The sequence below is a fragment of the Schistocerca nitens genome, chromosome 5 (genome assembly GCF_023898315.1).
Source record: "Schistocerca nitens isolate TAMUIC-IGC-003100 chromosome 5, iqSchNite1.1, whole genome shotgun sequence".
NCBI classification, from domain to species: Eukaryota; Metazoa; Arthropoda; class Insecta; order Orthoptera; family Acrididae; genus Schistocerca; species Schistocerca nitens.
Window position 1 is genome coordinate 291,231,144 of NC_064618.1, and position 24,716 is coordinate 291,255,859.

The window sequence follows — 24,716 nt, forward strand, 5'->3', positions numbered from 1 at the left end:
GTAAATACGAGCTCTTAAATGCATACCTAAAGAGCTATGAGTTGTCCTTCAGTAGAACAGATGTGTTTCACAGTAGCGAAGATGATAAGTGATCATAGATCTTAAAGTATGCACTTTAAAGCCCATGTTTACTGGACTTTTTTCTTGTTTTAGTCCATAGTACCACCTCTCAAAATATGGAAAGCAAAAAAATTTGCAGTAGAAGAGATTTGCTTCACAGTATTGAAGATGAAGACATGCTCATAGCCCTTAAGGTAAGCATTTTAGAGATCATGTTTATCACACTTTTATGCTTTGAATGATCATTCCTGTCATCTCACAATATTGACCATTCCACCTGGGACACCCTATATTAGTATGGAGATTTTGTGATTCCATAGAACATGTGTGGCTACTTAATATTTGCAGTATAAGAATGGGAACTCTCTGTCTTTTTTGCCTTTTAAAAAAGATATTATGAAAAATTATGTAATTTTCTTCATATTTATATAAAAACTTCATGTTATAACTCATTGATAAGGACATGCAAGCTAATAGAGAAACTTTTTTTCCATTTTGAATAGAAAATATGTTCTGGCATGTGTAATTTGATGTTTGATACAAAGAAATAAAGTTCTCCCTCATTTTTTTAAAGAATATCAGTAGTTTATAAATTTTGAATTTCTTTTATTTGTTACAGCTCTGCTGATGATGTTAGCAGGACTTGATATGCATTTTGTTGAGCATGCATACCATTCCACAGTAACAAAAGGAGCATCAGTGCAACTGGTATTTGGCTTTGAATATGCTATTCTGCTCACTATCGTCTTCAATATAACCATAAAATACACTCTTCATACGATTGATCTCAACAGTGATAGTCCGTGGGAAAACAAGGCCGTTTTCCTTCTCTATACTGAACTTGTTATGGGTTAGTTGAAAAAATTGTGCTTCTTAACTAATTATCTTCATTTGAGTTCACAGCATTTTCACGCTTAAATGTAACGAAGTAAATGTTGGTTAGTTTTATAATCATTGCTTTGACTGATCTCATAGATGAATGTGTTGTTTTTATTGAAAGAGAAGTAGTAGACTACAATGTTCAAATTTGTATCATGGGAATATACTGCCCATAGTCATCAAAATCTGGCTGTAGTGCCTAATAGGAAGTATTTATGAAGAATCATATGTGAGACATATAATTTCAGTGTTTGCAGACAACCATATGCACAAATCAACTCACAAACAGTGAACAAGACTAGTAATTGGAATGGATTCCTGAGCTGATGCTTGAAGTGGCTTTAACTGAAATCTGCAAAAGTAGATGGATGCATTTGTCTCAATTTTAGATAAAAATAGCTGTGTGGGAAATAAAAAAGCATTCATTCTATTTAGTACATAATATTAATTGCTGTATGCTTCTATGAGACCAGCAGTCATCATTATTATAACACTACTTAAAAAGCACTTTTAAGACATCCGTGTACTGCTAATGCCATATAGGGTCACAAGATTGTTGGAACCAAAATGAAGTTGATAGCAGGACAATCACTGACAGTATTTTATGTTTATTGTGTATGCACTACTAACAGGGAAGGCCTCCAACTGGTAAAAAGTATTGTACAGTTGCCATTAGTCATGTAATTGGTACTGTGATCAACTTCATGTTTTTGTGTTGTCAGATCTTCAAATGAGGAGACATCTACCAAGCAACATGAAAACATCATAATCTGTGTGTTACTGCGGAAGTAATCAGTTGTGGTTATGCATTAGTTATATGGAAATGTGACAGTGTCAAAACTGTAAATATTCAAGTGATGTAGGCGGTTTGTTGAACATTGAACCAGCGTTGAAGATGACCCAATGCTATGTGATCATCTGTCCACATTCACTACTGTCACAAGATAAAGTTCATCATACTAATTCGGCACAAAAATGGCTACCAAGTTGCAAAATTGCACCTCAAGACAATTTCACAAGGGAATGTTGAAAGTATTCTGCATGAAATTTTGAACCTGCATTGCGGCGTTAATCACTGTTTTCAAATACACTGTTCCATGAGAAGAAGATAGTATTATTATTTCAGTGGTGAGTGATCTCGTTACAATGACAGGTACAAATAACAGTTTTCTGAAAATCATCACACCAACAAACATGTTTCTTCTATGACCATCAGAAAAATAATCACCTCAGTGGAAGATGAGAGCATTGTAAAAGAGACTAACATTTCACATAAACAAAAGCAAAGGAAAAAGTAATGGAAATGTTTCCCCAGGTGGCTGCATTGTGATGATGAAATTTTTATTTTGTTTATCCTCCACTGCACTGTTCTCGGAAGAAAACATGAAACAGTTCATAAACCACTGAGTTTTGCTGTTTGACACAGACTCTGCTCTCTAGTCACTATTGGTTAAAAACTAGTTTTCTGAGTTTAGTGTTAATGGTCTGAATATCCATCCAACTTACCCAACCTTGCACATGTACTATTTTGTACTTGTTTTCACAAGTAATAATGAAATTGATGGGACAAATTCTGCAGAAATAAAATAAACTGCTAGGTGGCAACTGCAGGCACTGAGTGATCAAGTGCTCCATGAGCATGAGTTTTGTGAATGAATGTTGTTTCAGTTATGTGTACACAGTAAAGGAATGTTTTAAATGGACATGTAACATTAGGTGGTGTAAGTGTAGTAAATATTTTATTTTACATTGCATCTGTGGCCTTCTTCACTGCGCCTCACTAATGTCATAATCTTGTTTATTTAATGTAATATTTTGCATTTATGAGTATTCTTAATATCTGTGTTCAGTTAGTTTCAATTATTGTTATAACGTGGTAATATAAACCTTTTTAACCAGAAATTTAAGCCTTTTTTTCATATTTATGGGTGCAAAAATGTTCATTTCATTTTGTTCGCCCCAAACAGGTTTCATCAAGGTTATTCTGTATATTACATTTGTTGCCATAATGGTCCGAATTTATACATTACCATTGTTTGCCTTCCGTCCAATGTATTACACTATGAGGTAAGTTGGCAGGCTGCAGCACATCAAGCTTCTTACATACTTTAAAATACACTGTTTTTCCATGATTTAAAATGCAATCTATCTGCCTTTTGTGTCTCATTATCTACATATAGAATATGACATAAAATAGAAGATTAAAAACTTAAAGCAAAAATACAAAGTGTTTGAAAAAATTATTAAGCATCGGATTTTTTTCCTGTTTCTCAGTTGTGCATGCTTTATGGTCTTGTGTATATTACTTTGGTCCATAAGTTTGTAGCGTTTTCGTTGTGCATGTTGCTGTCGGTTTATTTATCAAGTATCAGTTTTTATTTGTAGTTCACCGTTGCTATTTGATTCTACATACTGTCATTTGGAGATAGTGAGTGGAGCTGTGGACACTAGAAAATGGAGTGCCAAGTGGAAAAATCAGAACATTTCCAACATATTCATGGAGTGCCAACTGGAGAAATCGGAACATTTCCAACATATTCTTTTGTTTGAGTTCAGTAGATTGGTGACAGCAGTGGAGGCAGGCAGAAACATTTTTCCCATGTATGGGGATATTGCCATTGGTCAGAGCATGGCAAGCAAATGGATTTCTCATTTTAAGCAGTATCGTTTTGACATTAGTAACTCTCCACGTTCAGGAAGAACATCAGGGTTTGATGAAGATCATTAATCCACAATGATCCACATCATTGTTGTCAAGAACTGGCAAATGTGATGAACTGTGATCATTCCACCACCATGCAACATTTGCATGCAGGAGGGAAGAAGGGGGAGGGAGGGGGGAAGGTTCAAAAATCGGTGGTATGGATACAGCATGTTCTTTGCTAAAATCACAAAAATCAGTGGGTGGCCGTATGTGCATCTCCACTTGCTTGTCATCGATTGGTTCATGTACAACACCAATCCCGTATTGTTACTGGTGATGAGAAATGGTGTCTCTATGGTAACATTAGGAAAAGAAAAGAATAGTTGAGCTGAAACAACACAGCAATTCCAATTACAAAGACCTGCTCTCGCCACAAAAGATAATATTGTGCATGTGGTGGAACAGCGATGGCATGGTGTACTGTGAATTGCTTCCCTGAGATGTAACCATCACTTCTGACATTTATTGCAACAACTGAGAGATATCTTGAGATGCAATCAAAGAACAGCAACCAGGAAGACTGTGTGAAGTGATGCTATTCCATGATAACATCTGCCTGCATTTAGTTAGACTGAGGAAAAATGCTGTACAGGAGTTGGGTTGGGAGGTCATTCCACACCCACATTATTAACATGATCTTGCACCCTCAGATTTTCCCCTTTTCCACACTCTATCAAACATGCTTCAAGGAATGTTTTTTTTCCGGATGAAAATGCACCCCGAACATGGCTCGACAAGGTCTTCGCCTCAAAACCATGTGTTTTCTACAATTGCTGAATCTAAAACTTATCCAGCATTGGCAGAGTTTTGGAAATAGTGAAGGAGAGTATATTATTGGTAACTAAAGTCTCTGTTGTGTTTGTTAAACTTAATGGAAAAATACTACAAGCTTATGCACCAACCCAGTATATTGTTTAGAAACTAAATATGCAAAGACTACAAACTTTTGACAGACAGAAATTTATTCTTCATGAAATCAGCACAAAACTTTTATCAGTCACTCTTTATTACCAGGTATCTAAATGATTTTTTTCTTTCATTAAATGTACTGAGGCTATCCATTTTATTTTCAATCCTTGCTACCCCAGTCACTAAAACTGGATAATGATGTAAGATTGTTACTCAGATGGAAATACATTAATTTCTCATAAAATGAGAGTGTGCCAATACTTAGCTTCACAAATTAAATATTCACCAAAATTTGCATTATAAAGAAAGACGGAGGTTAAGGTTTAATACCCCATCAGTTACGAGGTTTTTAAAGGCCATGCAGGAGTGCAGATCCTACAAAAATGAGGCTGACAATTACCTCTGGATTTAAAGAAACTTTTCTGTCAATCACCTGAAGTAGTTTAGAAGAGCATGGAAAACTTGGATCTCTATGGTCTGAAGTAGATTTGAGACTCCCTCCTTCCAGATAAAAGTCGTGTGCCTTAAGCATTGTGCTACCTTTTTTTGGCTAGAGTGATACATGATTTAGTTTATCATTAACGTCATTGGCATTTAGTTGTTAATGATCATTTTAAGCGGAACATATTTCCAGAACATTGCAGGTGTTGTAGCCAGAGCTAATGTTAGATTATGAGAAGATTCCAGTGGCTAAAAGTTGATTTCAAATGAGCATATTTTAGGAGATGGCTAAGCACTCTAGCAGAATTCTCTGAGTTCTCTATTAAAGACTACTTTGATAGTTCCATAAAGCTTTCTGTCAGGTAAAGCCCATCACAAGAATTATTTAGAGTTCTTAATCTTTGAATAAGATTTCCTCTAGTAGTGCTGTACAATTCCTCCATAACAGCCATTTTCCATTGAAACAGTAACAAGGAGCACTCTGACTTCTGAAGCTCTAGATCATAAAGACCTGAATAAACAATTACTGCATTTGCCTGTTAAACCATTATACAGTTTCTTTGGCACTTACTCTAAGTATCTTTTTGTATTTTGTTTCTTTTGCTACCTGCCATTTTACTTTGTCTGATATTTCCAAATTTCTTCATTCAAATTGCATATTTAGTATCAGCAAAACAGATCACAGTGGTTTTTGTTTGAAGTTATAAACTGTAGTCACTTTCATCAAAAATGAAGATAAAGATAGTCTGACTTAAAGATTGAACATAACAAACACTGCATTTTCCCTTGTTCAATTGATACAACTGAAGTTAAAATCCTAAAGTAACTTTTGCGGTCTATGTGGAGTAGGGTTTTTATCATAATGTGATGACTGCCATAGAATTTGTCTACAAAATGTGCCATGAAAAAAATCATGCCCGTTTTACTTAAGAAAGTGGCATTCCTGAAGTACGCAACAATTCATATGCGGAATTTTCTCATAAAATCACCACTGACCTTTGCAGGAAATCTAGCTTCAGCAATGACCAGTAAGATGTTTCTCCAGTATCCTAATAGCCTATTTTCTGCTGAGGTTGTGACACTTCGTGAAAAGGTTTCTGATAAATAATACAGCATGCTGTTAATATATTTTAGGGTTTGGGCTGTATACAGCTACTTAATTTGTTACGCTGACTGTCTTGTAATACTATTAACTACTCTTTGATGTCGCTTGCCATATTAGGAAGTCATTTGTTGACATACACTATGTGATCAAAAGTATCCGGACTGACTTACAAGTTTGTGATGCCCTCCATTGGTAATGCTGGAATTCAGTATGGTGTTGGCCCACCCTTAGCCTTGGTGACAGCTTCCACTCTCGCAGGCATACGTTCAGCCAGGTGCTGGAAGGTTTCTTGGGGAATGTCAGCCCATTCTTCATGGAGTGCTCACTGAGGAGAGGTATTGATGTTCGTAGGTGAGGCCTGGCACGAAGTCAGTGTTCCAAAACATCCCAAAGGTGTTCTATAGGATTCAGGTCAGGACTCTGTGCAGTCCAGTCCATTACAGGGATGTTATTATCGTGGAACCACTCTGCCACAGGCCATGCATTATGAACAGGTGCTCGATCATGTAGAAAAATGCAATCGCCATCCCCAAATTGCTCTTCAACAGTGGAAAGCAAGAAGGTGCTTAAAACATCAATGTAGTCCTATGCTGTGGTAGTGCCATGCAAAACAACAAGGGGTACAAGCACCCTCCATAAAAAACACGACAACACGACCACACCATAACACCGCTGCCTCTGATTTTTTCTGTTGGCCCTACACACACTGGCAAATGACGTCCACAGGGCATTCGCCATACCCACACACTGCCATCGGATTGCCACATTGTGTACTGTGATTTGTCACTCCACACAATGTTTTTCCACTGTTCAATCATCCAATGTTTATGCTCCTTACACCAAGCAAGACGTCATTTGGCATTTACCAGCGTTATGTTTGGCTTATGAGCAGGCGCTCAACCATGAAATGCAAGTTTTCTCACCTCCCGCCTGACTGCCATAGTACTTGCAATGTATCCTTATGCAGTTTGGAATTCCTGTGTGATGGCCTGGATAGATGTCTGCCTATTACACATTACGACCCTCTTCAACCGTCGGCGGTCTCTGTCACTTAAGAGATGAGGACGGTCTGTATGCTTCTGTGCTGTATGTATTCCTACACATTTCCACTGCGCTGTAACATTGGAAACAGTTGACCTAGGAATGTTTAGGAGTGTGGAAATCTTGCATACAGGCATATGACACAAGTGACACCCAATCACCTGACCACATTCAAAGTCTGTAAGTTCCGTGGACCGCCCCATTCTGCTCTCTCGCCAAGTCTAATGACTACTGAGGTCGCTGGTATGGCGTACCTGGCAGTAGGTGGCAGCACAATGCACCTAATATGAAAAACGTATGTTTTTGGAGGAGTCCAGATACTTTTGATCACATAGTGTATCATGTTATGTGATGATCTAGGATTGCTTTCTATTATCATTGATTACCAAACATGATATTTCACATGGGCACCTGCCAATTAGGTGGAATCAGTCAGAAAATACATTAACATAGAGATGAAGTGCGTATAGGGTACATTAACAAATAAGGGCTTGTGCTACACTCTTTTTCACACTCAAAAAGATATGTAGTAGCATCTTACATGATGATCATCAAGCTGCTACTTTGGGAATAAAAATGGAGCTGCTTTCTTTCCAATCATGTTTTGCAACTGAAGAATATCTTATATGAGATACTTGACAGTAATGTGGAAAAGCTGATTAATTGAAGAATAATAGCTTTACTAATTGTCATTTATTTTAATGAACTGTTTTTTTTTCACATTGCCAAAGGATTTGCACACAAAAAAACAATATTCTGATAACATGTAACGGACTGTAAGGAAAACGTTTTACTTTGGAAGTTTTGGTGATTCAAAATTTCCTGTTATACATTTGAAAGTAATTTGTGCACCATGGTAGGAACATTTTATACAGTAGATGTAACAGTAACAGAATCCTTGTGGAAATAATTTTATATCTTTTGTTGTGGTGTATCTCAGTTCAAGTTAATTTTTATTTGTATTCCAACATTAGCTTCAAAGCATAAATATTCTGGCATGTAAATGTAAGATGATGAAGTCATTTAAGATTCTGTAGTTGGACACACAGAAATGTTAATATTTATTCACATATCTTATTGCGACAAAACAGTTAACAATTGGATCATTAACACATCCAAATGAGGTTACATGGTTTTCTATCTTGTGGAAGGTGGGTTCACATTGTGATCAAGCAGTAATGCCATTAAATGATATCAGGCAATCCATGATCCAGTCAACAATATCCAGTTAGTTCCTTCATCATTCTTGTCCTTTTAACTAGTGACCAATTTATTATGGTATAATTATCAGTGGGAAGTGACAGTTAAGAGACTGTAACTAATTATATAGAAATAGTAATTTGCCAAGGTTTTGATGCTGTAAGTGTTAGTTAACTTACTGATTTTGTTGCCCCACTGCAAACCAATACATTTGAAACACACATTTTAACAGTACTTGTGTGACTTTTGTGTAATGTTAGCATATATTACAGATGTGCACAGAAAATAATGTTATTTTATTTAAAAAATGTAATGCATGTACCCTTTATATACATGGAGCTTCAGTGTCCTTCATTTTCAAATTCCATATCATGTGTAGTGATTTTAACAAATTTGAACGCAATTTGTATATTATCTCAGTTCTATTTGTGCATGTGATCTCCATAAAAGTCAGTAAGTATGTAAACTCCTCTCTTAATCCTTACTTTATACTACCTGTCTATCGCCGATTTGTGTAAATTGAATTTTAATGATGAACTATGGAAATTGTTACACCCAGGTCATTTAAAAAAGCCTTCAATGATGTTATTCTGTCTCGTCGTGCTATAAGAAACATGAACACGTTGTATCCTGATGCTACACCAGAGGAACTAGCAGCTGCTGATAATGTTTGCATCATCTGCAGAGAGGAGATGGTGTCAGGTGATTATTTATTACCATTGTATTTTATTTGTTCACATATTCTACAGATTCTTTTCATTGGTATTTAATGTCCCCAGTGTGAATGTACATGTAATACAACTATGAGAATGTGTTGGAGTTTTAATTTTCCTATCCCCCTTTTTTAATTAAAGACTAGAAAAAAGTTAATAGGTTCAAAATAGCTGTGTACTTAAATAGTATAGAAATTTCATGTTCTCACTGGAATCAATGTTGCTGTGGAAACCACAAACTTCATCTCTTGTGTTCATGATAATTTCTCTTCCATGTCTCTCCTTTCTCTCTTTATTGTTGTTGTTGCTGTTGTTTCTTGAACGTTTATCCATCCATCAGTGATGTGCAATTCCAGTATGACGGATATCTTTAAAAGTAAGTTATCGATGGTTTTGTGCAGGTGCAGTTGATCTTGATAAGAATTAACAAGGATATGGGCATCTAAAGGGAATGCTTTAAAATAAAAGAAAGAATTTGAAATAATGCATATATATTCTCTGTGATGGAATACCAGGATGCCCAACTATTAGCCTATCAAGGTGGGAATGGAAGGTTGCAGTTTTAAGTAGGAACAAAGTCCATACAGATCAGGAGAGAGAGGAGACAGTACACATCATCTCTAACTGGAGGTTGAAACAAGAGAGAGCCCCATCTTCAACCATTACTCCATATATGACCTGTAACCGACATGAGATTTCTCTCCTGTGTTTCCCACTGTCTGCTCAGAAAATGATCCATAGGCATTGTTGGTCAGTGCTTTTTATGGTAACAAACAACCTGTGTTGAGGAGACAATCCTGCTTGGCACTTAGGCAACAGTGAATTGTACTCTAAGACTGCAGATAAAAATTTAAGTGGATAATATTTAGAAATAACACTAAAAATGTGTGATACCACAGACTGGCTAGGCGACCTGAACTTTTTTGATACTTAAATGCTATATTAGTAATTTACTTGAAATACAGGGATCTATTACAATAATGGAATCTTGTGCAATGAAAATAGAAATGATTACAAAGACAGTGGTAATCAGCCTAATCATTGAAATACAAATAAGCAAATTTATTAAATGTTACGTGATTTTTACCAGATCAAAATGCCAGCAAATGTACATCTTGTTTTACGTCAGCATGAGGACATTACAGAAGTGCTTGTCAAACTCCAGTAGAAGATGATACAGGAAAGCTGTATAATATTCAAGGATATAAAATAAAACATTTGCCTTCCTCCCACATCTATCTTGTTATGACATTGATGATAAATTAGACTAGTTCAGGCTCATAGAGAGGCATAGCAACGGTGGTTCTACCCACATGCAGTTCATTCGTAGAATCAGGATTGCCAGGTATCCCAATTTAGGTAGGATTTTCCCAGATTTCCAGTTGAAATCCCCTCTCTTAATTAAACTTTGTCAGCATAGATAAAAATTCCAACCACACAAAAATGGGCAGTATAATACTATGGTCTCCACTTTAAACTGTTCTTATGGGTTTAAAATTGAGGGGCAATCTTGTAGCACTTACTGAAATTTAAAATTCTGCTTTTGGTTTTAATTGGGGAGCTAAGCTGGCAAACCTGTCTTAACAACCATTGTTTTCAAATAGCTTGTCAGAAGTCGAACATAACAATGCTTAGTCATTCTCTACAAAAGCAAGTAAGTAGTGTTGTGCAGTTTACTGTGTGAAGCATTTGTAGAAATAATGGTTTGTCATCAGACAGCAAAACTAAAGATTTGTCAGTGTCAAAAAAGAAACAAAAGGTGAGAACTAAGTGAAGTGAATGGTGTAAAGTTTACTCATAGCTTCGAAAAGGTAAAAATGGTCATAATGCCCACTGTACTATTTGCCCCCTCTTATTTCAGTGTTTCCGTGGAGGCTAAAATGATGTTAAGAAACACACAAACACTTGAACACACAGAACCTTCCATTCAACAGTTGTCCATGAAAACAGATGAAAGTAAGTTCTTTTTTTACCTCTCATGGAAGTGTTGAGCAAGAAAAAAATAACAGCTGCAGGAGCATCCTTCATGTTTCACTCAGTACACATAGGAATAGTTATATTTCTGTGGACTGCTGCAGCAATTTGTCCTCACAGCTGTTTCCAAATTCAAAAATATCTGAGAAATGTTCATGGGGACTCACTAAAGCAATGAAAATGATTTCATTGGTACTGGGACTGTATTCAGAAGAGCAAGCAGTTAAGCAGTTGGACAACTTTATTTATTACTCTTTTCCTCGGGGCATCCAACAAAGGACACATTAAAACCTTTCCACTGGCAGTACACAAGTTTTCTTGTGAAGAAGGTGTATGTACAAGACTTCTGCAATTTTATTGCAATGAAAGTGAAATGTCTTACTCAATTGTGGACAGAATAAAAAGTGAGCTTACCAAAACATCTTTGTCACTGAGGAACATCAGCAGTTTTTCTGCTGACAATTCCTGTGTTAATTTTGGAAAGAATAAAATTGTGTACATTGAGCTATGCAAAGCAAATCCAAACTTGCTAGCAGCAGAATTTAACTGTCCTCTCTTGAATAACACCAAAAAGCAGGTAGCAAATGCACTTCAGACTGATGTAGAAGCCATTGTTCTCAAGATATATAATGAATTCCATCGGTCTACTAAAAGCGTCAGTGAACTAAAGGAATTTTTTGCTTGGCTGGATGTTGAATGGTAGGAGATTTTCAAACACGTGCAAAAATGCTGGCTATCTCCAGGCATAGAATGAGTAGTGGAAAACTTGAAACAATCAAATCATAATTCCTCTCACAGGAGTACACACTAAAGATACTCAGAGACTTTTCCGGAGGTGAATTATCTTTGGCATATCTGGGCTTTATAGTGAACATGGGTGGTTATTTGGCATCATTAAATGCAAAACTTCAGTCTGATGATGTACTTATAACAGACTTGTTTGATCTTATGAATCACAAAAGATCAGTTTTATGGCTCTGTGGCACTCTGTCTTCTTGAAATCAATAAATGATGCCCCCTCATGTCAAAATATTCAAAAGAGAAGCATCTGATTACTTGCAGTGTGGTCTAGACTATCTTGACAAATGACTTGACTTTGAAGACATCATGTACAAAGCTGTCAAACCATTTTCATTAACAGGAAACAATGCTCAATTCCAGAATTCATCGAAATGACTTCTTGATATGAACTTCATATACATTAGGATTTGATGTTTAAAGAATGAGTACAACCAAACTCAAATCAAACAATGGAAAATCCAAGATGGAATTGTGTCAGTATTAAGAAACAGATAGTTGCTACTCAGCATATAACAGGTGCTGAGTCGCAGATACACACAACAAAAAGACTGCCAGAAAATAACACACACACACACACACACACACACAATGAGCAGTTACACACTGTGGTTTCGCGCGAGTGTGTGTGTGTGTGTGTGTGTGTGTGTGTGTGTGTGTGTGTGTTTCACTTTCCAATTAAGGCCTGTATTCATCCAGATTGTTGGCTTTTGTATGAATTCCTATATAGTCTTCTCCAGGGTGCAAGTGCTAAATGGCAAAAATCATTTTGTAGTTGCTGATGTTGCTTATAGTACCCATATTTGAATATATTTCACGTTAATTTCTTTTATTTATCCTTGATATTCACATCCTTGATACAGTAAGTTGGTGCTCATTCTCCACGTCTCGCATAATTTACATCTGACGTCCCAGTCTGTCTACCACACTACTCTTTTCAAACAGTTGCTCACCATAAGGTCTCACTAAACACTGCTACAATGGTGTCAAAGCAAAGTAAAGTAATGCAGCAGAGCAATTAATGTTTTGATTTGTAGAAACTTTTGTCATTGTTACAAATTAATGCTTTTTAATTGCTTCTAATCGTGAGCACTATGTTTCTATAACACTTCTATTTAATTTGATCATTATTAACATGGTGATCACGTGTGTCTTTACAGTTCCTGAATTTCTTATGGAAAATTATAAGTGGAATGATTTGTTACATAGTTCATTGTAAAATAATACATAAACCTCAGAAACATGAAAAATAAAAGTGATTTTCACACTGATGTGTCTAATTTATATATTTATTACAAAGTGTAGAACTGCGACAAAACTGAATTAAACTGGCAGAACCACATCCATGTAAGAAAGATTCAGAACTATGCAACTCAAAAACTAGCAATAAATTGTTTAATAATCCACATCTCGAAAATTATAAATGAAATATTCAGTACCCTGATTCGTGAAAATTATAACCAAACTGTTTGATACCACTGATACTGTTACCTCTTCCTCCTTGTTTTCTTCCTGAGAAAAAACTAGGTGTTGGCATTCATGTCAGGCTAAAAATATTTGTTTTTATGCAGTGCATTGATTATTCCATTATATTCTGTTACAGCATCTAAAAAGCTGCCGTGCAATCATATCTTCCACACGGCATGCTTACGATCATGGTTCCAAAGGCAACAGACATGCCCCACATGCCGACTCAACATACTTCGCACTCCAGCACCGTCACAACCTGCACAACAGCAGCAGCAACAGCAGCAGCAGCAGCAGCAGCAACAACAACAGCAGCAGCCACAACAAGTTCCTCTGGTGGGACCACCTCCTTTAATTCCCCAGATGCCACCACCAGGTATAGAGTAAATTTTCATGTGCGTGTACCATGTAAACATTAACTTTAATAACAATGTGTGAGTAAAACAGTCAGACACAGATGGAGGACTGATTTCATCTCATCGTTCAGCATACTGACACATAGTTTCACATGTAAATATAAGTATGGGGGAAACTGTTACCCCATAAGGTAGGAGTACAGTTTTTTTTTCCCTTGTCAAGGCACTGAGTACTGAGGTGTGGAATATTTTTCACTTAATCGCCCCACTCTCTCTCGAAGTGGTACTGTATTCACTGCTGATCCAATCTGTTAAAGAGTCTTTGCCCTAGCACTAGTTTTTTTGTGTAGATGGGAGGTGTACCTTCACTAGCTCCCTTGATCCCATAGGCTGGAGTCATAGTGGCCCAACATCGATGCATTCCATCGACAACCAACATCAGCCGAAGACAACTGATCTTTTCAAAGCATTATGCCAGTAGGTGCATGGCCTCAGTGCAGCTGATTTCAATGCCTGAACCTACAGACTTTGGACAATGGTCAGTGGAATTGAAGTCAGTTTGTTTTCTTCAATTGAATCGGCTGGTGTTCCCACACGCAAAATGTGAATTGTGCATATTGTTTAAGCTTATTACAAGAAAGAAGGAGTTTATCACATCCTGAGGATGAGACAGAGAATAACAGAGATATATCTTGGAATATATGGTGTGAAACCACAACTATTAGAAACTCCTGCCTGCAGCAGGGTACCCTCAGCAACAACAACAGCAGCAGCCACAACAAGTTCCTCTGGTGGGACCACCTCCTTTAATTCCCCAGATGCCACCACCAGGTATAGAGTAAATTTTCATGTGCGTGTACCATGTAAACATTAACTTTGATAACAATGTGTGAGTAAAACAGTCAGACACAGATGGAGGACTGATTTCATCTCATCGTTCAGCATACTGACACATAGTTTCACATGTAAATATAAGTATGGGGGAAACTGTTACCCCATTGTTTAAGCTTATTACAAGAAAGAAGGAGTTTATCACATCCTGAGGATGAGACAGAGAATAACAGAGATATATCTTGGAATATATGGTGTGAAACCACAACTATTAGAAACTCCTGCCTGCAGCAGGGTACCCTCCCCTCTCCCGCCCTCATCCCACACTCTTCCTTCCCACTCCCTTCCTCTCCCATCCCTCCCTTCCCACTCCATTCCTCTCCCATCCCTCCCTTCTTCCTACCTCACCCCTTCCCTCCCCTCTTCCATCTCCACCTTTCCTCTCCCTTCTTCTTTCTCCGCCCTTTCTCTCCCTTATTCCTTCCCCATTCCTCTACTCTTACTTCCCCCACTCCTTCACTCCAAAACCTTCAAACTTCCCCTCCCCTCTTCCTTCCAAATCCTCCCCTCTTCCTTCCAAATCCTCCCCTCTTCCTTCCAAATCCTCCCCTCTTCCTAGCCACTCCTCCCATCTTCCTCCCAAATGCCCCCATCTACCTACCCACTCCTCCCATCTTCCTCTCAAATGCTCCCATCTTCCTACCCACTCCTCCCCTCTCCCGCCCTCATCCCACACTCTTCCTTCCCACTCCCTTCCTCTCCCATCCCTCCCTTCCCACTCCATTCCTCTCCCATCCCTCCCTTCTTCCTACCTCACCCCTTCCCTCCCCTCTTCCATCTCCACCTTTCCTCTCCCTTCTTCTTTCTCCGCCCTTTCTCTCCCTTATTCCTTCCCCATTCCTCTACTCTTACTTCCCCCACTCCTTCACTCCAAAACCTTCAAACTTCCTTCCCCAACCTCTACTCTTCCCTCCCCATTCATCCATTCTTCCATTCATTTCATCCACATTGTCCTTGTTATACCTTCTATTCTTGAAAGTATTAATCACATTGTAAAGTGAGGCTACAGACAACAAAAATTTAAGCTCTTATGAGACACAGTATAGAGGTGGGGGGGGGGGGGGTGGACAGTGGGAATTTTGGAAGTACCGAAAAGTGTAGAAATAACTATAAAATATTAACTGAATGTTATAAAAATACCAACCTAACAAATCAGGTAAATCAGAAACAAGTGAGAGATAATCAAACAATGAAATGCCACCAATAAATGTGTTTTAAAAACCTGATAAGTTAAGAGGTTAAATAGAGGAGTAAATAATACTGTGATAAAGTGGTGAGAAGTGTGAGGTGAATGTTTAGAGTAGACAAAGATATACAGCAACAGAGAGAAAAGAGAGAATGAGAAGTTAAGTTTAGCATAAAATCAAATAAAAGATGTGTCTGTTGAAGGAATCACATAAAGTGAGTACGTAATTGTGGGCAGTGGTACACAATATTGCTATACCACCACTCACTGTTGCCTTACATGCTCCACGTCCTCCAACACAACTTCCTAAAACTTTGTCTCTCCTTAGAAAGCTGCTTTGCCATCATGTTTGTGTTCTTATTGTAAGTGCCCTGTTAGCACCAGGCACTCCATCTCCGTTACTATAGGACCTACTTTCTTTGATGAAAACCCATTTCACAGGAAACTGTATGTGCACATCTTTGATTGCAGAATAATTTTTCCATTCATATTGCTGTGTTGCTATCTTTTTCTGCTCAGGGATGCTCGCTTTGAGTAAGTAAATCGCTGCAGGTCACATTTTCTTCACCTCCAAGGTGAATTGAGAAAAATTATAGATGACTTCACTTGACTGTGTGCACTTCTTAAGACAAAAACATACTGGCAAACTGTTCTAATAAGGCCCTAATACACCAGATGTCACTTTTTATTTCAAAGCAAAGTCTGACCATACAACTACAGTTTTAAAATGTATGAGCAACAACATTCCAACAGTAACCCAAATATCTCTACTTGATAGGTTACAGCTTAAACTTGAAAATGGCTGCACATACAAAACTGTGCACTGTTGGAAAAAGACAAAAGAAAAGTATATTCTAATCCAACTTATGACCACCAGTGTGAAGATTATTGTCATTAAAATAATTTATTTTAGCTGTGTACCCTATTGCATCTAAAATATTGCTTATTTCAATAATTAGTGTTTTAATGAAGGTATTGTAGAATTCCTTGTCCATGATGTCATGTTCTAGAAGATTAAATAAAGTGGGTAAAAAGAAATAACAACATGAAAAGATGAAAGAGAGAGGGGAAGATATATTAGAAGATCCATATTATATTTCGGCCGAGTAGACCCAGTAACCAAACCCATTATAGGTCAGTAAAATAAACTTCCAAATCAGAGGTGTGCGCAAGAACTGCCTGCATGGTTGCTTGCGAGTACTGTGAGCCATGAGGGCAATGCTGAGCAGCTGTGAGGGCATGTAGTGGGTGTAGTAGAGCTGTGCGATGTGGCTGGCCACTTGGGTATGCACACTGGACGGGAGGAGTTGGGGTGGGAGGGGGGGGGGGGGCAACTGTGCTGCTGTGAGAGCGCTTTATGCACACAGCTGAGTATGGACAAGCTAACGTACATAGTGCAGGTGGAACACACGCATGTCCGAGGTCGTTTCACGCATATGCAGCGTCCGTGAACACGGCACCGATACACAGTTATCAGGAGGCCAATCATATGTGGGACAACATGCGTGTGTGGGACGTAAGTGTAAAATGTGCTTACCCAAAGTTTGTTTATCCTGTGCCATGCAACGGTTGCCCATGTATGGGTGAAACGCAGTTTCGAACCATTGTAACACGTTCTACTTTCAAGGCCACAAGTAGTATACAGACATAAATGATTAAGAAACGAACACATTTGTATTGTAAATGTTTATTATATTTACACAGAAATGTGTAGTTCAGAGGAGGGGTACTACATACAAATAGGACATAGGCATTAATTTACATCACCCTGGATGTTTTTACAGTGATTTTGAACTAGCATCTTGATAGTTGGTGTGAAATTACTGGTCATTTGGTGCACTGCACCAGTCAGATGAACATCAGTAAGATTACTCCTAAGCTTCAATTTTGTCACTTTCATTATGGAGAAAACACTTTCGCACAGGTATGTTGCTCCAAAAAAACTACACACGTGAGCAGCTATTTTAAATAATAATGGAAACTGTTCATGTGGGAAATATTTGTAGAAGCTTTCCAAGGTTTCTGCAGTGTGAAACTTCTCCTTCAGCGATAGTGGAGAAAGCTAAAAAGTCCGTAATGGATCAGTTTTTAACATCTTGCACATCATTTTGAATGTGATAGAGTTCTGCTACTGCTCACACCCATTTCAACAGCCCATTGAATTGAGATATAAGCAGAATGTAGTATCTGTATTGGGCCAATCCAGGTGACTGTTGTAGTTACCTGATCACCATTGATGAAGGCTGCATGTATCACTCTATGATGCTGAGACAAAGGAGCAAAGTGAGCAGTCAAAACTCTTCTGAAAAAGATGAAGATCCAACCATCATCGAACAAGGTGGTGCTAAGTGTGTTTTGGGACTGCCATGGTGTGGTGCTAACAGATTACACCGAAGTGACAAAAGTCATGGGATAGTGATATGCACAGATACAGATGGTGGTAGTATCACATACACAAGGCACAAAAGGGCAGTGCATTGACGGAGCTGTCATTTATACTCAGGTGATTCATGCAAGAAGGTTTCCAATATGATTATGGTTGCATGACAAGTATTAACAGACTTTGTACAGAGAATAGTAGTTGGAGCTGGACACATGGGACATTCCATTTCAGAAATCATTAAGGAAGTCAATATTCCAAGATCCATAGTGTAGAGGTGTGCTGAGAATACCAAATTTCAGGCATTACCTCTCACCACAGACAACACAGTATCTTCTCACTACAGACAACACAGTGGCTGATCCCATTGAATATTTATGAGATGTAATCGATGGTCAGTTCGTGCACAACATTCTGTACCAGAACACTTTTCACAGTTATGGATGGCTATAGAAGCAGCACGCCTCTATCTCTGCAGGAGACTTCCACCAGCTTGTTGAGTCCATCCTATGTCAAGTTGCTGCACTATGCCAGGCAAAAGGAAGTCCGACACGAATTAGGAGGTATACCATGACTTTTGTCACCTCAGTGTACGCTTGTAAGGAAGAAACCATCACAGGAGCATACTGCTGTAACCTTCTGATGAGATTAAGGGAGGTTGTCAAGACGGTGCATCCTGGGAATATTACTGAACAGCCAAAATGCAGACGTCAACAAACACAGACTCCACAAAGTTATCGTTTGTTTGAAAAAGCCTACTGCATTGAAGAGTGAATTTGTAGAGGATTCACACCATCATACAGTTATATGGTGACAACTTGAATTTTTTGAGGTGATAATTAAAACTTTGTGACTACCCCTCATATACTAAATTACTCTGTCAAAAAGAACATCTGTATCAGTACGAAAATCACAGAAAAGGGGAAGATGGAGGCTGTTTACCTTTATCAAGGAAGGCATAGACAGACCAGTTGATCATGATGATAATGATGGTTACTGCTGTCATAAATCCTGTAAGCTGGCTGTTCCCTTAAATCACTCCCAGAGAATTCATAGTAGTTAGTTGTACCACCTGACAAGATAGTGTCTGTTATTATGCTAATAAAATAGCTTATTTGGTTTCAAGGCTTGATGACTTTCAGAATGGATTATCACACTTTCCGTGTTTTTGACATTCATTATAAACAAAGTGAGCTATATATGTTAGTGTGCCTCTGCTAGCTCCTGATGAGTGTGAAGTGTCAGTGTCTGTTCTGCTACAGCTGTTGTTGATCTCAATTTGCCTCCTGTCAAATAAAAATAAATTGATAAGCAGAAAGGCTTTTCTAATTGTTGTATCACAAAATACTCTCATATTGTAAATATATTGTTGTATAACCACTGAATTATCTGCCACACAGCCTCAAAATGCCTGTTTCTTGCACATATGCAGGTGGCCTAAACATACCTCCATTTGTTGGTCCACTTCCATTCTGGCAAATGTTTCAACCACATGTACAAGCTCAACCGCAGCCACAGCCACAACCACCTCAACAGAGGCCAGACCAGCCATCCACAGCAGCAACACAGCAAGCAGCAGCAGCAGCAGCAGGCACTTCTGCACCATCAGGTAAGACTCATAGGTCTACATATGCAGTTTATTATTATTTATTTTTGTCATTTGGTATACATCAAAATGTCCACAAAAATATATTCTGTGTTTTTCTTGGAAAAATTCGGTGCATTCAGGAAATTTACCATCAGTGTCAGTATAGTACTTTGGTTCTGACCTTGTTAGTTGCCAATAGCTTCATCCAGTTGTTAAAGGTCACTAGTACCTACTCCCAACTTAAAAAACTTGTGCTGGGCAGGACTTGAACATGGGGCCTTATCTTTTGTAGTGTATGCTCTTTCTGACTGAGCTATTTGGCAGCTCATTAACTGCCCTCACAGCTTTACTTCTCCTTTCGAAACTCTACACAAGTTCTCCTGCAAATTTAGTGGGACTAAATACCATGGGGGAATGGCATAGCCACACCTAAGGGAATTGTTACCAGACAGAATCATTTAAGTTCCTCCATGGCACACATTTTATTCTGCCAGGAAGTTTAATGACTGTGCATACATTTCTGCAGACTGAAAGGTTCACTGTGGAAACAATCCCCTAGGTTATGGCTAAGTCATTTCTCCCTGATATTGTTTCATTCCAGTAGTACTAGTTCTGCTATGAATGCAGGAGAACTGCTGTGAAGTTTGGGAAGTAGGGGACAGGTACTGTCAGATGCAAGGCTGTGAAAGCAGGTTGTGAGATATAACTCAGTAGCTCAGATGCTACGAGTAGTGCCTGCGTAAGAAGTGGTTCCAAGTCCCAGTCCATCACACAGTTCTAATACACCGTTACGTTTCAAAACAGTGCACACTCCACTGTAGAGTGAAAGATTCATTCTGGAAGTCACTATCAGACAAAGAAAACTTCAGACTATCAATATGGAGTTGATGTGTACTTCCAAAAGGTTACAAAAATTGATCAGCACACTAGCTGTAAAATCTGATTTGTTATCATTTTCTGATTACAACAAAAATGAAACCAGTATACATTCACTGTCAGCAGTGTGAGAGGGTTATGATGATCAACTAATAATTGGTGAAATGGCCAAAGTTTGTTAGATGGACAAGTTATTGTCGGCCAGTTGCAACTTCAGAAACAAGAAATTTGATCAAGAACTTTTGATTGGAAAAATAATCTCAAATTCCATTGAGAGTTAACCTAGTCCTCAGATACTTTCTTGCTTCAACTGGAGAAAATCCTTTTATTGTCAGCATTTTGAGGTACACAGGAGTAGTGGTTTTTCCCCCCTCTTCAGGGGTAGTACAAGAAAACTAGTTTCTTGGTATTCATTGTTCTTGAAGAACCACATAGAAAAATGTTTTAAGATGTATAATGCTAGTAAAACAAATTCTGAAAACATTACTTTTTGTATGAAAAGAGTTTCTTTGGTTACTTTCTGATATACTTCAGAATACTTAGGTTTGCCCCATATAATATTGAACCTCCACCTCATGGAGAAATGAATTGTGCAAATAAAATCACCAGAATGAATCTTCATGCTGCAGCAGAGACTTTAAAATAGAATTACAACAAAGATGTTCTGTGGGCAGTTATTTTATTTTAAGAACAGTCAAGTCCCTTTGCGATACTCCCTTTTGTAGGTTAGCCATAATCTGTCAAGCTAATACATATGCATGCTTCCTTGGAAGGAGCTGCCGCTGGTGGATCGGTGGATGGCACTGCCAGTCAGCAACAAGCCTCAGGATCTGCAGCTGGAGGAGTAGCTGCAGGAGCAACATCTGTGGGAGGAACTGGGACAGGAGGAATGCCTTTTATTTGCCCACCATTCCCTTTCATGCCCTTTAGTAAGTAATTCTGCTGATGCAAACTAATAAATTGACCATATTGCTGAGAAAACCATAATGATTACAAATTATTGTATAATTTCAGAGGGTTAGGTTTCCACCAAGATTGAGTATAAATAAATAATGTTGCCACATCTAAAAAGAGTGAATGGGAAGGAGTGGAAGATTGAGTATAAATAAATAATGTTGCCACAACTGAAAATAGTGGATGGGAAGGAGTGGAGAGGGGGGAGGGAGAGTTGAAAAGATTCAAAATTTGCACTTAATTGCTTGTCATTCTGCAGGACACTGAGACACCTTTGTTGTGGCTTCTTGATTATCTTGTGGCATTGTTCTTATGCTTCAGTGCTTATGAAGAGGCAGTGTTGTAGTTTTATTAATGTTTAGGTGAAAGTTAAAATCATACGGTGCAAAACATGAGATGGAATAATGATAATATTCAATTGTATAGATTGCTACTTCTCACATAAAGAAAGCATGTAGCAGCTGACAGACACATTGAAAGAAGACTTTTAGCCAACCATATACATCATTCTTCTTTCATTCTGCCTGTCTGCCACCCATCGTGTCCTCTATGTGGTGAGTAGCAATCTGTCCTGTTTTATATTGTTGTTAGATGAAAGCTAAGGAAGTCACATTCCTTTTGCAGTCATATAATCAAGTTGCTACAAACTGTTACTTGGCAGATAATGTGCCATTCATCAAGTAAAAGAACATCTTTAGGAATCAAATTTAATTACAAAACATGTGACAGAAAATGTGAAAGTTATTTATGGAATCTATAGAAATCAGTCTGGAGATGCAACCAACATTTGCAATTTCCAACAATTACTGTGAGAAATGTTCTATGGGTCTGCTTTCAGTACATCCCATACCATTTGAAACTGGCACAAAAACTCTACAGTAATAGTTCTCTAAAGCTGTAGGTGTTCTATCACAATTTTATGGCAACTGATTTGTAGCATTGATTAAAGTTCTTTATTCTCCTCATCTGCATTGTAGTTTTATGACCATCACCAACAGTTCCTATAATAATAGTTCTGGAGTATTATTTCAAGAGTGAGTATCTGTTGTAGTTGTAAAATAATTTTTTCCATACTGTTATTCCTGTGCATAAAAATGTTGAGGAATTCAACAATATTGTGAAAAGGATAGTTGTTACTCAACATATAACAGAGTTACTGTGTTGCAGTTAGGCACAGCAGAAAGACTTTCAGAAAGTGTGCTTTCGGCTAACAAGGTCTTCATCGGGAAAACACTAAAACACACACACACACACACACACACACACAACCACGACCACAGTCTCTGGCTGCTGAGGCCCAGCCAGAGACGGTTGTAATGTGTGTGTGTGTGTGTGTGTGTGTGTGTGTGTGTGTGTGTGTGTGTTTTTTTCTGATGAAGGCCTTGTTGGCCAAAAGCTCATTTTCTGACAGTCATTTGTGTTGTGCGTATCTGTGACTCAGCATCTCTGTTATATGGTGAGTAGCAACTATCCTTTTTGTAATATTGTTACATTCCACCCCAGATTTTCCATTGTTTGTTGAGGAATTCATCTGTCCTTTCCCACTGTGTCTCTGCTTATTAGTATAGACTCATCATCAAATTATCTGTTTTACTTGTACATGATGTTATTGTTTGTATCTTCCCAGATTTAAGTTTTCCGTGTTTTCCCAAATTCCACTAAAGTCGATTGTTGAAATGGTTCCTTTGTAAGGGTTGCAGCCAATTTCCTTCCCCATCTGTGTCAAGTTTGAGTTTGTGCTCACCATGGTGTTCACAGGATGTGAAACTCAGTATTTTTTTCCATCCATTCTTGATTGACTGCCAAATTTTCCACTTTGGATACAGTGTTCTGGGTATCTTAATGTTACATTATGACTGTTATTGATACGTTCTAATTGTTATTTCAATATCTCAGTATTCATTTTGTCATATTACTGTCTATTAGACATGTGAGTTAAGTGTTGCCAACTACAGTCCTCTCATGTTCACTTTAATTGCCCATACCTTTTTTATTTTGTTTCTGAAACCTAAAATGTTACTTCTATTAAGACTAATTGAAAGATTGCCCATTCCTTACCTTCAGGAGGCAAAATGCACAGTATTGCTTATAGAAATATAAAACAGAACATAGGACTCATAGAGTTCAGAACAATGTTTCTTCTTTGGTGAAAGGGGGGAGGGAGCTACAGAAGTTGTAATCATGGCCTTTCATGTAACTATCACAAAACTAAAGGGGTCATACATCAGTATCACACAAACAGATGTGTCCTTCTTAACTTAGGATCTCATTTATTACTCCCTCCACTTCTCTCTACATACATACTTCACAAGCTATCATATAGTGCATGGTAGAGGGTAACCTGTACATGTGCTAGTTACAGTCCATGCAGGATACATTGGCCAATGTACAGTGACCAATTTTTGCCCCAAGCCTAGGGGAAGTTCATTTGTTTGTTCGGAAGGTTACCCCAACGGCATTTGCCACGTTTTGGCAGGTTGGTAATGACAGAATCAATCTTTCTCAAACAATTTTACAGGAACTGTCCGGTAAAAAAAATTATTTTTGTGTTACCTATAGCTTTATATGTCAGGTTCATGATGATATGGTTATCATTTCCTTGTAGTTAATGTGATGTTTACATGGAAGTAAGATACAATGTGAAATTCGAAAAAGTTTGCAGTGAAAAAAAGGGTTTGTGGTGATTTTGCATTTTGTGTGTATTACGTAATGTGTTGCTGTGTATGAACTTTAGGTAAGCTACAGAATTTTTCCTTATACTTGGTTGGAGGTTTCTATCTGTCACTACTGACCTTAGTTTTCCTCAGTTCCTCCTTTAATAAATCTGGTGAGGTAACCTATTTCCTTCCATGTTCCACTCACAAATACTGTAAGGGGAAAAGACTGTCTATTTGCCTTTGTAGGAGCCTTAATTTCACATATCTTTGTCATGCTTATGTGAAATGTATGTTGGCAATAGTAGAATCATTCTGCAGTCATCTCCAAATGCCAGTTCTCTAAATTTTCTCAGTAGTGTTCCTCAAAGGAACATCACCTTCCCTCCAGGGATTCCCATTTCAGTTCCTGAGCATCTCCATAACACTTACATGTTGTTCGCCCACTGGTAACAAATCTAGCAGCCAATCTCTGAATTGTTTTGATGTCTTCCTTTAATCTGATCTTAGTGTGTAAATAGAATACATCTCATAACATGA

At 38.0% G+C, this 24,716-nt stretch overlaps 1 protein-coding gene across 4 annotated transcripts in view; it reads left to right on the forward strand.

Annotated features, from left to right (window-relative positions):
• The window catches only part of LOC126259587 (E3 ubiquitin-protein ligase synoviolin-like), an 80,930-nt gene that overhangs the window by 28,752 nt on the left and 27,462 nt on the right, over nt 1-24,716 (forward strand). For 2 of the 4 annotated variants that reach the window (XM_049956496.1, XM_049956499.1), the window contains exons 5-11: nt 680-910; nt 2,907-3,006; nt 8,899-9,041; nt 13,428-13,591; nt 14,400-14,478; nt 19,537-19,713; nt 21,342-21,497. In XM_049956496.1, the coding sequence (XP_049812453.1) occupies nt 680-910; nt 2,907-3,006; nt 8,899-9,041; nt 13,428-13,591; nt 14,400-14,478; nt 19,537-19,713; nt 21,342-21,497 (1,050 nt within the window). Of the gene's footprint in view, nt 1-679; nt 911-2,906; nt 3,007-8,898; nt 9,042-13,427; nt 13,668-14,399; nt 14,479-19,536; nt 19,714-21,341; nt 21,498-24,716 lie in introns of all 4 variants that reach the window. The other 2 variants (XM_049956498.1, XM_049956497.1) reach the window with 2 other exon arrangements.